General features: G+C 37.1%; 1 protein-coding gene across 1 annotated transcript in view; it reads left to right on the plus strand.

Annotated features, from left to right (window-relative positions):
- Nucleotides 1-14,971, plus strand: part of nomo (nodal modulator) — a 32,732-nt gene that overhangs the window by 11,518 nt on the left and 6,243 nt on the right. Inside the window, exons 10-26 of the mRNA XM_079841013.1 lie at nt 726-831; nt 986-1,136; nt 2,989-3,166; nt 3,253-3,394; nt 3,482-3,613; nt 5,553-5,689; nt 5,808-5,895; nt 5,971-6,034; nt 6,197-6,292; nt 6,408-6,608; nt 7,904-7,986; nt 12,454-12,613; nt 12,828-12,954; nt 13,052-13,165; nt 13,885-14,012; nt 14,358-14,499; nt 14,615-14,698. Coding sequence (XP_079697139.1) covers nt 726-831; nt 986-1,136; nt 2,989-3,166; nt 3,253-3,394; nt 3,482-3,613; nt 5,553-5,689; nt 5,808-5,895; nt 5,971-6,034; nt 6,197-6,292; nt 6,408-6,608; nt 7,904-7,986; nt 12,454-12,613; nt 12,828-12,954; nt 13,052-13,165; nt 13,885-14,012; nt 14,358-14,499; nt 14,615-14,698 — 2,133 coding nt within the window. The remainder of the gene's footprint in view (nt 1-725; nt 832-985; nt 1,137-2,988; nt 3,167-3,252; nt 3,395-3,481; nt 3,614-5,552; nt 5,690-5,807; nt 5,896-5,970; nt 6,035-6,196; nt 6,293-6,407; nt 6,609-7,903; nt 7,987-12,453; nt 12,614-12,827; nt 12,955-13,051; nt 13,166-13,884; nt 14,013-14,357; nt 14,500-14,614; nt 14,699-14,971) is intronic.

The following is a 14,971-nucleotide window of genomic DNA, read 5'->3' on the forward strand; positions in this document are numbered from 1 at the left end:
CATCTATACTACATCGTTTTGAGCCGTTTTCATGCTCTCGTGTGTACACAGATATTTCTTGAAATGAGTAAAAAAAAAAGATCGGATAGGGAAAGTTCTGGCTTCGTGTGGACGGGGCCTAAATTACCCAAATCCATAGTGTTTGTAATTGGACCTGTCCAGTGTGTTATAAAAATGTATGATGAAGATATGACACAGCCTTGAAATTTTTTGCTATAACCTTGCTGTTAATAGTATACAGTATATCTTTACTGTAGTTTCAGGGTGAGTGGTGAGCCCTATGTTTTTTTTTTTTTAAATTTATCACATGACATATATTGTAATATAAAATGCTTGTATTTGATGCATCTCATTCTGATGCATCTCTGATAGATCTGAAATGTTTATATAAAGGAAAAGCTTATATTGTGTAGGGAAAAGGATACTTTGCGATTTTTGTATATTGTACATAGCATAATTGATAACATTCTGCAATTCAAAAAAGTGCATTTTTGATGATCTATTGTTTGATTAGGATTAGTATGAAGACTTTTGGAAATTCACCATTTGCTTGTGAAAATTTCACCAACGCAATTAAAAGAACTGTAGTAATATTTACATATTATTTACAATATTTACAGTGTGTTCAAATGGACATTAAATTGTTAATGAGCATTTTTTTTATTAAATCATGTATCAGCAGCCTAACCTGTTTTCTAACCTGTTTTTCCTATTTTGTTTGTTAGCCAATATTCCGAGTCATGGGGTTCTCTGTGATGGGCAGAGTTCTGAATAGCCCCAATGGAGAGGGTGTTGCAGATGCTGTAGTTACGCTTAACAACCAAATTAAAGGTAACTGTGATGATGCGCTTAAGTAAAATTAACATACTTAGCCGTGGGTATAATCCTAAGAACCCAACAATTCATGCTTGATAAACAAATGTATGCTTAATTAACATTTATATTTTAATGGGTTTTTTTGCCTCCTCCATGGTCTCTTTCACAGTGGAAACTAAAGAAGATGGTTCATTCCGATTGGAGAATATGACCACAGGCACTTATACCATCAACACGCAAAAGGAGCTGATGTTCTTTGAGCCAGTCACTGTGAAGATTGCTCCCAGCACCCCTCAGCTGCCAGACATCATCACTGCAGGGTGAGTATGCATATAAGAATTGTCCTTAAAAGGTGCATGTATGTAAAAAAAAAAAAAAAAAAAAGAATGACATTTTTGTGACAGTGGAATTACAAAAATAAGGCATTTTTTTAAAATAGGGCTGGGCGGTATGAAGTGTATATTGCGGTATATAAATATATAGCGTATCACAGCACTATTGACACTTCAAGGCAAGTCACCTTTATTTATATAATGCTGTTTACAATACAGATTTAGCAGCTTTACACTTTACAGTGATAATAGGAAATGAATGCAACAAAGATTGTTTTGGCTGTACAGCAGCTCTAGAAGAAAGTCATTGTTAAAGTTAGGGCTGGGCCGTATATCGACTTTGTATGATATAACGATATACTTTTTAGAAACGATATGGATTGAAGTAATACTGTTTATATCGATATAAAGTAGTTTTATACGAGCGTATTTGAAAAATAGCGGAGGACGCAGAGTGCATAATCCAATTTGTCCTCAACATGACGCTTACTTTATATTTAGGGCTTCAAAATAACTGGTAAGATATAGTTAACGCGTATAGTTTAAATCAGCAGATGCTCTGACTGAGTCTTGTGCTGACTGACAGACTTGCGCTGTTTAATGCGTTTGAGATGTGATGCTTTCCTCAGTGCATAACTTACATTTCGTATATTCTCCATCTGTAAATGTTAGATAGAGTCATGCAAATATGTCCATTTTGCTGTCAGGAGAGGAAAAAAATTCAGCTAAAATTCAAGCTTCCGTTAACGAGCACCGCCAAAATATACATTTTGCTAAAATATTTGTTGTTGGACCTACAAGTGTAATTTTATGAAAGTGACCATTATAATGGGGTAATAAAATGTAGACTACTATAATTAGTCTGTGCTTTTGTTTATTTAAATTTTTTGTTTAGTGAATTTAAAAAATAAAATAAAAAATTGTTTTTAGATTGATAGAATACAATAGAATGTTACAATGTTAGAATGTAATGTGATTTTAACCCCCTTTTGTGGACATCGGATTAATTTTTCACTATTTTTGCATTTAGTTAGGTTTCTGGCTTGTCTGCCAGCTCAGAAAATCTGAACACGCAGACAGTTTGTTATGGCCTAAGTCTGAATCTGTGTCATCCAGCGAGCTGTTTCAATTTGCAGCCAGTTTCTTCGTAGGTTGCTAGTTATTTGAATAAGACCACCCAAGGCTGCTGACGGACTATGCCGTATTAGCATAGACCCCGCCCTGAGCGAGTAGTGATGAGAATGTCTCGTAAGCAAGTTTAGTTGTTGGATGTAAGAGTGAACATCATTTCTCATTTAAATTCTGGTGTTTTATTTTCCTCGGTTAAATCATGTGTATGGTGGATATAAGCAAATGAATTTAGTTTTCAAGTTTTTATCAACTAAGCGCTGGCTAAAGTGAAGACTTTTATTTCTTTTAAGCACTTTGAAACTGCGATTCGTGGTTTTATTTCCTCTAGAATTGACTATTGTAATTCCCTGTATCTGGGAATAAACAATTCTTCATTATCTAGATTACAAATGGTCCGAAACGCAGCTGCAAGTCTCTTAACCGATGTTTGCAAATGCAAACATATTACTCTTGTTTTAATGTCTTTACATTGGCTCCCAGTCCGCTTTTAGAATTGATTTTAAAGTGCTTTTGCTTGTTTTTAAATGTTTAAATGGTCTCGCCCCATCCATGGAGAACTCTTAGGTCTGCCAGCCTTAGGTCTCAATAGCCTATGATTTGTGATGTCTTTTTTGTTTGATTTGTTTTTGGTGTGTTTATAAGTCTTTTTGGAACATTGTACCGTTTGATTGGATTGATAAAAAATTCTGGCCCACTTTGTCATTTTCAGGTTTAGCGTGTGTGGTCACATCTCAATCACCCGTCTACCTGAGACTGTTAAACAGCTTGGGCACTACAAAGTTACTCTCTCTGCCCAGAGACAGGATCAGGGCTTTTTCCGCACTGTCGAAAGTGACAGTCATGGAGCGTTCTGCTTTCAAGTTAAACCGGGGGACTACAGCTTGCAGGTAATAAGAATTTCTATTGTAACTCCACTTGACTTTAAAGTTAGTGTAGTTGCACATTAATTAAATGGTTGTGTGCTGTACTGAAGGTGACCCTCCCTGAAAGTGACGTAAAGGCTGGGCTCGCTCTTCAGCCAAACTCTCTCGATATTTCACTGGTGGACCATCCTATCACCAACCTTCTCTTCACTCAATTCATAGCATCTGTCTCTGGCTCTGTGTCATGTCTTGGTGAGTTATGTTTTCATGCCCGCTATCAAATTCGATTAGATACATGTGCTTTCTGTCTTTGGTTCAATGATTGATTTGTGTCATCAGTGGCATGTGGAGATCTGACAGTCACCCTTCAGCCTGTGAGCAGGCAGGGAGAGAAGCAGAACCTCCAGTTGTCTGGCAGCAGTGAAACTCTCAGCTTCACTTTCAATAATGTACTACCCGGCAAGTACAAAGGTAAGCACTGTTTTGCCCTGTTTTTATTTTAATAAGCAATAGAGATGATTATAATTATGATATTAAATATGTATGCAAATAGACCATTTTTGTTTTGTTTTTACCCAAAAATCTTTGGTGTAGTATGAAGGCCAATTTTCACACTGCACCAACTCACACTTTGGCTGATTTTGTCAGATCAGTGCATTACCCCTGTCACTGTCTGTTGCCATTGGTCAGTGCTTGTTTTGGCATTTGAATGTGTTCAGTTGCCGTTTGTTGGAAAGTCTGAGAAGTGACATACTGCAATCTGGTGATGGTCGGCCTCTGTTGGTACAGTGTGAATTGGTCTTAATAGGAGATGTTGGTTCTAAACAACTTGACCATGTCAACCTGCAGGTGTCACCTACTGCGGTCTTTGGCAATGTATAAATGACTACGCAATTAAAAACTGTGAGAAACTGAAGAAATTCATGCAGAAATTACTGTTGTAATATAATTATTGTATTGTAAAATGTAACAAATTAGGGTGGCATGGTGGCTCAATCGGTTGCACTGGTGCCACACCAAGAAATAAGGGTTAGTAAAGTAACCCTAACAGGAAGCAGCCGAAAGAGAGAGTAAAATGAATATGATTATTTAATTTTACAGTACAGTAATATCTAGTTTCAGTAATATCTGGTCTAGTTATAGTCCATATATAAATACAAATGTAAAAAATAATAGTAGTGATAATTAGCTGTTGCATTGGCAAAATGATCTGTATTCGAAAAAAATCCGATGTGTGCGGGCCTTAAACCAGAAGTTTATCAGGGTTCCCACTCATCCTGGAAAGCCTGGAAAATTGATGATACATTTTCCTGTCATGGAAAACACATGGAAAATTTGAGAAAATTAACACACACAAAAAAAAAAAAACATTCTTGCTGTTGTCTTGGAAAATACTTTTTCTTTAGCTGAGTACATATAAACTCACAATTGCAAGTTATAAAGTCCAATTCTGAGGGGAAAAGATAACTTGTTTTCAGAATTTTTTAAGTTTATATCTCACAATTCTGACTTTATAACTCACAATTGCGAGTTTATATCACTATTATGTAAACTCGCAATTGTGAGGAAAAAGTCAGAATAGCAAGATAAAAAGTCGTAATTACCTTTTCTTTTAATTCTGTGGCAGAAACAAGCTTCCGTAGTCATAATGTATGATTAAGCGCTCCTACTAAAAACTGTTTTTATAAGTCATGGCAATAAACTGTACTCCTTTTAAAGACCTCGAGAGCAAAACTGTATTTGTCTTTTTATTGCTGTCATAGTAAAATTGAAAATGTCCTGGAAAATGATTGCTGAAAAAGAGTGGGAACCAAACTATGTGAAAAGTCCTTATTAAATTCCCATTATAGTTTACATATAGCAAATATGCCTTGTATAATTTATAAATATTTTAATAATACATTTTTATTAAAATATTAAAATAATAACAACATTTCTCTAAATAGGTTTTAATTAAAACCATAATACTAACGTTAAATAAAATAAAAACGTTTTTTAGTAGAGAATGTAATTTGCATGTCGCACTGGTCTGGTGGGACATTTTCCCAACACCTTTTTACCAAATTGCTGTTTTTCCCCCATCACTTTTTAAGAGTCATTGGAAAAAAGTGGTTAGCAGAATCCATGTACTGTACAACACACAGAAAATCCCTTTCTTCATAATTTGATTCATACGTCTAACATTATATGTGCCTTTCCGTATGAGGTATTCGTCTTCGAGCACATAAAAGTTTACTTTTTTTACACATTGTATTTCAATATAACCCTATATCGTTTTGTCTGAATGTCTAAGCAGCAGCAATATGAGATGCTTGTATGTTTATAATAATGTTGAAGTTATAATATATTGCCTTTCAGCAGTATAGACATTCAGTTTAAGAAAAAGATTAACAACGTCTGGTTATCACAGTGTCTATCACCCAAGAGGAGTGGTGCTGGAAGCATAAATCAGTGGAGATCGATGTACTTGACTCGTATGTAGAAGGAGTGGAGTTCAGACAAACTGGATATTTGCTGCGCTGCTCGCTGTCCCATGCCATTACTCTGGTGAGGCCCGAAAATATTCAATATTTAATGATGACTGAACACATAGTTGCCAGAATACGCTGTTACTAGTCTAAAATGATAATTATGATTGTGGTGCATTATTTGTCCATAATTTTAGGAATTTTTCCAAGATGGCAGTTCACCAGAGAATGTTGGCATTTACAATCTGTCCAAAGGAGTCAATCGCTTCTGTCTGTCCAAACCAGGTGAGTCTTTTCTTCAGTTTTGTTGATTAAGTTCATAGAGGCTAAAGTACTTAACATATTTATCTTCAATCTAAGGTGTTTATAAAGTGACTCCACGTTCCTGTCACCAGTTTGAACAGGATTACTACACCTACAACACGTATGTGACTGCCGGTGTCAAGATTTTTATTAAAATCAAAGTAGTTGCCACAGCTTTTTATCCTTTGATCCCATGCTTTTGCAGTATGTGCTTGTTGTCTAACATCATTGAAGGAAATCTAATTCACACTTTTTTTTTTTTTTTTTTCATTCTGTTCCTTAGGTCTGCTCCAAGCATCTTAACCCTGACTGCTGTCAGACACCACATGACAGGACTCATCACCACTGATAAGATGCTGGATGTCACGGTCACCATCAAGTGAGTGAGGCAAAACATTGTTATAATGTTTTTCTAAAAGTATAAAGCAGGCCTGTCTGTTGCTTTCCAACAATTTAAAGGTTAAATCCCAGTGTTTTTTGTTTCATTTTGTCAGATCTTCCATTGAGAGTGAGCCTGCTTTGGTTCTTGGGCCCCTGCGCTCAAACGAGGAAGAGCGAAGAGAGCAGCAGCTTCTGGAAATAGCTGCCCGAAGGAAGGAGAGGGAAGAAAAGAAAGAGGAGAAGAGCCTTCCTGTGGAAGAGAAACCAGATGAACTCCATGAGCCTTTCCACTATGAATTCTCCTATTGGGCACGGTAAGATCTTTGGAGTCTGTCTGTCTGTCTGTCTGTCTGTCTGTCTGTCTGTCTTAAAGCCCAGGTAATCTTCATTTTCCACAGTCCGAGTAGAGATACACCGATCGACCAGAATCGGATGATTTTCCGCATGCTCGACCGGGACCGGTGGCCGTCCAGTCAGTCTCATGCCTTTCCAATTCCGAGTCAGTCCATTTTGTTGCCAGTGGCACAAGCAATAACATCAGCTGCGCATCTCGCTCTCTTCTCTCTGACGGCAAAGTGACTCACACCCGCCTCCTTTCACTCACTCGTCTCATTCGCTCCAGTTAAATAGTACTTGTATTGCACATAATTTACCTAAATCCCACAGGTTTTGCTCTCACAACAAAAGCGTGCACACCAATGACCTATAGTGCCGCAAACAAAAAGCCGCTTTAAAAACATTTTGAAACATTAATAGTTTAAAAAGATAATGCATGTTGTGTAACAGTATATGGGATCCATGCATAAACTCTTAAAGTGATAGCAGCCTAATAAACTTGCTGCTGTCTGTCATGTCAATCAAAGAACAAAAGTCAACAAAAAATCACTCTCTGCTCTTGACTGAAAAACTTTTTGTAATTTGAACTGTAAGCATTGATCTGTATTTAATTTTTACAATGAAGACTATCCAGTGTTATTTTACATTTAATTACTTTGATTTTTGTAGTATTTCTTACCTGAATACTGACCTACTGTCAGACCCTCCTGAAAAACTTAAATGCGTGTTTTTTTTTCTTCCCCTCATATCTCTCTTTATTCTATTGCTTTTTTTGGTTGCAATTTAGTTTATTTGTTCTTTTTTTATTAATGACATTTTAATGGTGTTTTTTTAATGAAAATAACATTTTTCATCAAAATTGAAAAGTCAATTTTTATTTGTATATGCTGTCAGTTATAGTTTTTAGAAAGAAAATTGCAATCTGCAAAAAACGGTATCGGTAGGGCACATTTACAAAAAAATTTGCAATCGTGCATCTCTAGTTCCGAGCCTTTCAATGTATGCTCCTTTGGCCGTGAGCACGGAAAGACACGCTCGGCATATAGTGGACTTTGTTTTCAAGCGCTCAAGTCAGTCGAACTGTGTGTGTCTGTGCGCACACAAAAAAATGGGCTGCACGGATGTATGCGGACCCTCCTGCCAAAGTATACTTCGGGCTTTAGGAAAAATATTTTGAAGTCATATGTGCAAACAAAATGTATTATGTTGTCTTTTCATACCAGTCATGAATTTCTTGGTCTTAATTTTATATTTTGACTGCTGGTTATTTCAGGGCTGGAGAGAAGATCACAGTCACACCTTCATCCAAAGAATTTCTGTTTTACCCTCCTGAAGTAGAGGCTACAATCACTGGAGGTTAGAGTACAATACAAACTTCTAAACCCTTTTTTAAGTTTTTTTTTATTATGGTAATAGATGCATTTTGTGTCCAAGCCCTTTCACAACAAATAGAAAACAAATTGCAGGCAAGTTCTATTCACACAAAGAATGGAATTAACATTTGTCAAGCTACATCTAAAGCAAATCCACACTTATACATAAGGTGGCACTGACTGACAACCAAATTCATAGGGTTCATATCGGTACAAAATAATTATGCAACCTACACTCTCAGAAAATTGTGTAAAAATTTACTTTTAGGGGAACAACAGCTTGTCACTGGGGCAGTACCCAGGAACAACTTTATTCATTATTTACCCCAAAATAGTGCATATTAGTACTAGTATTAATTAACCCCAAAATTAAAATTCTGTCATCATTTACTCACTCTCATGTTGTTCCAAGCCTGTATGAATTTCTTTCTTCTGCTGAACACAAAAGATGCACTTTATTTTACAGTACGTGTACTTACAGTGTACCTGCCTAAGGTACTGGGTAATATGAGGTTACTACATGGATTAAGGTTAGGTTTAGTGCAGGGATGGAAATTAAATTTTTTGTCCACCGGCCACTGTGGCTGGTGGATTTCAAAATCTACCAGCCACTCAATGTTTTTACCAGCCATTTCTTGTTTTTAACCGACAATGTGTAACTGCATGTGAAAATTAATACTACAAGCTCTACAATACTTCAGCAGTTTATTTAATCTCAAGTCTCAATGAAATACTGGCATTTTCTCTTTCTCTCTTATACACACACAAACCATGAACTGATATTAATTTCATTAAATGAGTAGGGCAGATTAATGGATGTGGCATTTGGATGATTCGTGGTCTTTTATGGCTTCCAGTTTTAGGTTTTTAGTCCCAACAATGAAACTATTAGTTTTGGCATCTTCTGAAGCGTGTTGACGACATACTAGGGTTGCCACCTTCAGTGTGGCAAAATAAGGGACACCCATTCACGACAATGTAACATTTTTATATTATTTTACATTTGATTATTTAATTTATTTCTAAAGCCTATTTGGTGCACTTTAAAGGGATAGTTCACCCAAAACTAAAACATTCTGTCATCATTTACTCTCCCTGATGATGTTCCAAACCTGTATGAGTTTCTTTGTTCTGCTGAACACAAAAGAAGATATTTTGCTGAAAGTTTGTACCCAGGCTGCTTTGGGGGCACCAATGACTTCCATAGTAGGAATGAATCTTCCAATGTGTTCAACATAACAAAGAAATGTGTACATGTTTGGAACAACTTGAGGGTGAGTAAATGATGATAGAATTTTCATTTTTGGGTGAACTGTCCCTTTAACCTCTTAACAAGCGCCCCATTTTTGTGGAATTTTTTGAAAACGATATACCCAAATGAAAATGTCTGCAGCTCTTAAACCCTATGGTCTATATTCATAAACCTGGTCTTATTTTAAACTAGACACTTGAAATATTGCTACCCAAGAGTCATAATAACTCAAAGTAATATGGGAACAGAGTAATATACATGTAAATATACATGTAAGTGACTCACGTTTTTTGTTTTTTGTTTTCAATTAGGGAAAAAAATATTATAATTTAATGTTAAGAGCCTGAAAATAACTTAAATATAAAACTGAATGTCTAATCATGTCATGATTCAAATATGAGGATGATTCTCTCAGTAATGTAGCTTCTGTGAGCTTTTATGTCAAGAAAAGTCTAGGCGTCATTTCAAAAAGGCCATTTATTTCAGAACATTTGCTATTGTAAAGAGTAGTTTTTCATTCAAATAAATCTGCAATAAACTGCAATATACTACTAATTATAATGGATAAACAGTTACTGAAAAACTAAAGCAACTATTTACAGAGATTACAAAGTGTAAAAAACTCATTTAGCTGATGGGAAGCGTCAGTGAGAGACAGCGCGCTCCACTGCAGTTGCGCCATGGAGAACGTGCAGCCAGCGCGCAAACAGTATTCACCAAAGCCTACTTACGCAAACTGCGCAAGATAATGCCTTTTGATTGGTTACTAAGTCCATCAATCAAACCTTTGTTGAAAAGGCATTGGCTGGGCACCGAGTGCCTTTATCCAACGAAAACCATGGGCGCAATGATTGACAGCTCACCAAGCCTGTAAGGCACTTCCTCTATATGATGCATCCCAGAAGAGTCTCTGATTGAAGGAGAGAGACGGGGGAGGGTTTAAAATACGTGGGAGAAGCCATTCTAGCAGGGGGAGTTTGCCAGACACGGAATAGAATCGATATTTCATTGAAAATGGACATGATTGATCACGCTAACTCAAAACTCTCTTGCAAACAACGGAGGATTTTTAGTTTTTTCCCTATTTTTTCGTTGTTTTGGATTAAAAAGTGGGATGCATTTTGAAGAATGGACTCTTTCACAGAGATGTATGCGGGTGTTTATTGGATTCGTCCGATCTGATCTGAACGACAGGAGATGAAAGATGAGTAACGCTGATATTTTTCTAATGTTTACATGGCCGGTCCTTTAGTGTTTCATTTAACCCTTTCCTCTCTGGTGTATTTATTGCAAAAACAAGTTCAGAACATGAATCTTGAGTGTTTTAGCTTTCAAATGATGCATAGTTTGTGATAGTTGATTGAATATTTTGTATAAAACAAAAGTAGATAAAAGTACACACCCCCCCACTTCCGTCAACCCCCCCCCGTCCACGAACCGGTGCGGGTTAAGAAGTTAAGCAGTCATTCTGAACCACTAATCACTTTTTTGACAATTCTGAAATTCAAAATTGTTAAATTTTGTATTAATTTACTTAAATTTTGACTGTTATTATGTAATTATTTGTCCAATTTTTATCTAAATATTATTTTAATAAAGGGCAAACTTTATATGGCAGGATTATTTATTATGTATGATTAAAATTATACATTAGTAATAACATTAATTAGGCTATAATCTATTAATTAACCTGTCTAAAAATATATAATAATTCTGTCTGCCAAGCTCTGATAATGTATGGAATATTATATAAATATATTATCCATTTAAAAAAACAATAGACCTATACCTTGTAACAAGTACAATTCGGTGCTGCTCCTTTAAGGGGGAAGGCACTTATTTTACTCACTCGCTGAGTGGGCAGTCCTTAGATGGAGCACGAGCTGTGAGCTGCATGTATGCTTTATATATTTCTGTTGCTCTTTATCGTTTATTTTTCCATTCAATAACGCTGTTGTCAGTGAAGTGTTGCAAACTAACGTTACCCCATTAGTGCATGGGAATGGCGCTGATAATAAACCCCATGTGAAACGTCAGATAGCCTGCCTACGTGAGTTTTGCTTGCACTTGGCTGAAGCCATTCGGTCCAGCTATCCGGTCTCTCTCTGTGTCACTGCTGCTGCTTTAAGTCAGTCAGTCTGAGCAACTGAAATGCTTCTCATAAAGTGTGCAGTTCGCCTGAGGTTCATCCTGCATGAGTTACTGGACAGACCCATTGATACCTTTTTTTCTATTCAGCTCTATATCTGGAGATCCTCTTGCTTGTTCAAACGGTGGATGCGACGCGAGCTCGATATGTCTTTAAAAAACCGCGCACGTTTCCAGCGCATGTTCTCGAGACTCCGCCGCTATGGCAATAAAGCCGCTTAACGCAACCACGCGCAAATTAACTTCTCTACTGCATATTGTGAATTTGATTTGTAACGGCACATTTCTTTTTGAAGGTGTGACTCCTCTAAAAGTGTCCACCGTCCAGCTGAAACAGTCGGCTATGCTATTTTTATTTACCCGCCACGGTGGCCGGTAGGTGAAGCGAATCTACCCGCCACAACACAAAATCACCCGCATTTGGCTGGTGGCGGGTGCTAATTTCCATCCCTGGTTTAGTGGTAGGTTCAGGGATAGTACCTAGTTATTACATAGTTACTACCTAGTTATTGCAATTACTGTAGTAAAATTAAGTGCTGCCCCTTTAAGGGTACATTTTACTACAAATGTTGTGATTCTTTTTTTTTTTCAGCTGGTCTGCTAACACCATGCAGAAACATCTCTTCTATAGATGAGAAACAGGAAATTCAGTATACTTTATGGATTTACCTTTTCGAAGACTAAGAAACTATGAAAATCCAAAAAGATCTTGATTAGCTGGTTCAGGATATAGTTAGAACTAAGCTCTGTAGGAAAATGGCCCTCCTGAAACGGGATTGGACACACCTGATGTAGGCCAAGACAAGGTATAGGGGCTTATGAGAACTGTAAATTGTTGTTGATGGTTATTAATAGGGGTTTTAGTAAATTCAGCATGAAAAATGAATTGGTGTGTTCAACTCGTATATCTGAAATATTGCTAAATCAGTTTTGTAAAATGAAAAAGGTTTGTCCCATAGTGAAATACCCCACTAATGTCCCTCAGAAACCGAGTTACAGTTTTACCCCAGTATATATCTAAATCTGTAATACAATCATTTGTTCTCGCAGAGAACTGTCCAGGTCAAATGGTGGAGATTGCGGGCAGGGCAGGACTGTTCCTCACGGGGCAGGTGTCGCCTACACTGGAGGGTGTGGAAATCTCCATTAAGGAGAGTGGAGCTACAACCCCTCTCATTACAGTTCTCACGGATGAAACCGGAACCTACAGGTATCTCTCATATTCACAAACACACTGCATTCATTTATTTAATAGCTCTCTTATCTATGTATTCAATAATGCATATTAAAAGTATGGTTTAGAAAGTGAATGTCTATTGGCATATTTAGAACTAAAGTCCAGTCATTGTGGCTAAAAACTTAAGTGCACTCTAGTGTTCTAACCAATACAAATTGAAGACTCCTTTTCTTCCCTTTGAAACCAGTGTTGGACCCCTACATAGTGACTCTCTGTATGACATCAATGCCAGTAAAGAGGGCTTTGTCCTGACTCCAGTGGAGGGAAAGACAGGAGACTTCAAAGCATTTGCCTTGGCAGGCGTCACTTTTGAGGTCAGTGTCACATTAACGTCTTCTCATAAGCTAAGTTGATCATTTAATAGGAAACAAATGGTTCATTTTGTTCAAGATTTTTTTTCTTGCCCCTCAGATAAAAGCAGAGGATAGTGTTCCTCTCACAGGGGTTCTGCTGTCTCTCAGTGGAGCCAGCTTCCGCTCAAACTTACTCTCTCAGGACACTGGCCTCCTCACCTTCAACAACCTGGTACTGTCTTTTCAGTGACTATGGTCATCTTTTTGCTGTGTATTTCAACCAAATATTCTGTTATTGTTTACTTATCCTAGGGCTGTGCAATTAATCATAATTTAATTTCGATTTTGACTTCCAAGCGATTATGAAAACAAGATGGTAACATGATTATTGTGCAACTGTCCAGCGCACCTTCCTTTCATTTAAAGTGGTGTGCTTTCGTTCCTCCCTAAAAGCCCAAACTTAACATCCAAATCAACCAAATAAGTGAGTGTTGTAAAATGCAGTATACTGTTGCTAAACTGCGGGACGTTTTTTATATTAAACAGTGTTATTAAAAGCACATTAAGCCGCAAGAAAGACACTGTTCCTCAGGTGGCTTTCTGTGTGCGTGCTCCAAGTCAGAGCCGAACACAGATAAGGAAATGGGCTTCCGATACATGCCTAAACGTGTACACACAAAAATGTCAAAATGCCTTTTTGGAGAGTATTCACGTAAACCCAGTGGGTTGTCTTAAGTAAACGTACACAGTTGTGAAAGAAAACGTGTGTGTAACAGTATATTGGATCCATCCATCAGCTCTTAAAGTGACAGCAGCATATTCTTGAATGAAAGTCAGTTGGGTTGAAAACAACATTGATGACTTTTAATGTATGTACAAAAATAAGACTTTTTTTTTTTTTGTTAAAATGAAACACCTAGATTTTCTTAATCCCTCCTCCCTCCATTTCAGAGTCCTGGCCAGTACTATTTCAAGCCCATGATGAAGGAGTTCCGCTTTGAGCCCTCAGCACAAATGATCACAGTAGAGGAAGGACAGGTCCTCCATATTCCTATCACTGGCTTCAAAACAGCATACAGGTCAGTATTTTTACAATTTACAGGAATAGTTTTCTATTTGAATATATTTTAAAGTGTAATTTATTCCTGTAATGGCAAAGCTAAGTTTTCAGCATCATTACTCCAGTCTTCAGTGTCACATAATCCTTCAGAAATCATTCTATTAAGCTGAGTTGGTGTTCAAGTAGCATTTATTATTATTGTTATGAATGTTGTAAACGGTTGTGGAAACATGATGCTTTTTTGCAATATGAATATCTTTATTGTGACTAATGATCAGTGAAATGCATCCTTGCTGAAAAAAAAAAAAAAAAGTATGTACATTAACATACCCATTCCATTTTTCTATTTTGACATGTATCTTAGCTGCTATGGAACAGTGCAGTCAATAGGTGGCGATGCGGAGCAGGGTGTTGCCGTGGAGGCAGTGGGGCAGGGAGAGTGTGGCATGTACAGTGAGGACACGGTTACTGATGAAGAGGGCCGCTTTAGACTCAGAGGCTTACGGGTGAGACTGTACTAGAGTAACTCTTCAGACAAATAAAACGACTGACAAATGTTCACAAGATCATATGTTTTAAGATTCTAAACAAAGCTTGCCTTTGCTTTGTGTTCATTGTCAGCCTGGGTGTAACTACAACATTCAGCTGAGAGGAGAAGGAAATGATCACATTGAAAGAGCATTGCCGCCACACAAAACCATTGAGGTGAGCATTTATTGACCTTTTTATAGGTTTTATTTTTGTGCTCATTTTATCCACCTGTTTCCTATGCCCTATGACATTTTGCGCAAATTATTGGAGGAACTTCCATTAAAATCAAATAATCAGTGAAAGGTTCGCTCCATGAACTCAATAATATGCATTTTCAAAAACTGGGTACAGTGATATGACATTATTCTTGTACATAAAACACACCATTTCTGTCAATCTCATGTAAATCTTGAGTAGCTATAGAGTAGTATTGCATCCTTCATATCT

This window comes from Gobio gobio (assembly GCF_949357685.1).
Source record: "Gobio gobio genome assembly, chromosome: 17".
Lineage (NCBI taxonomy): Eukaryota > Metazoa > Chordata > Actinopteri > Cypriniformes > Gobionidae > Gobio > Gobio gobio.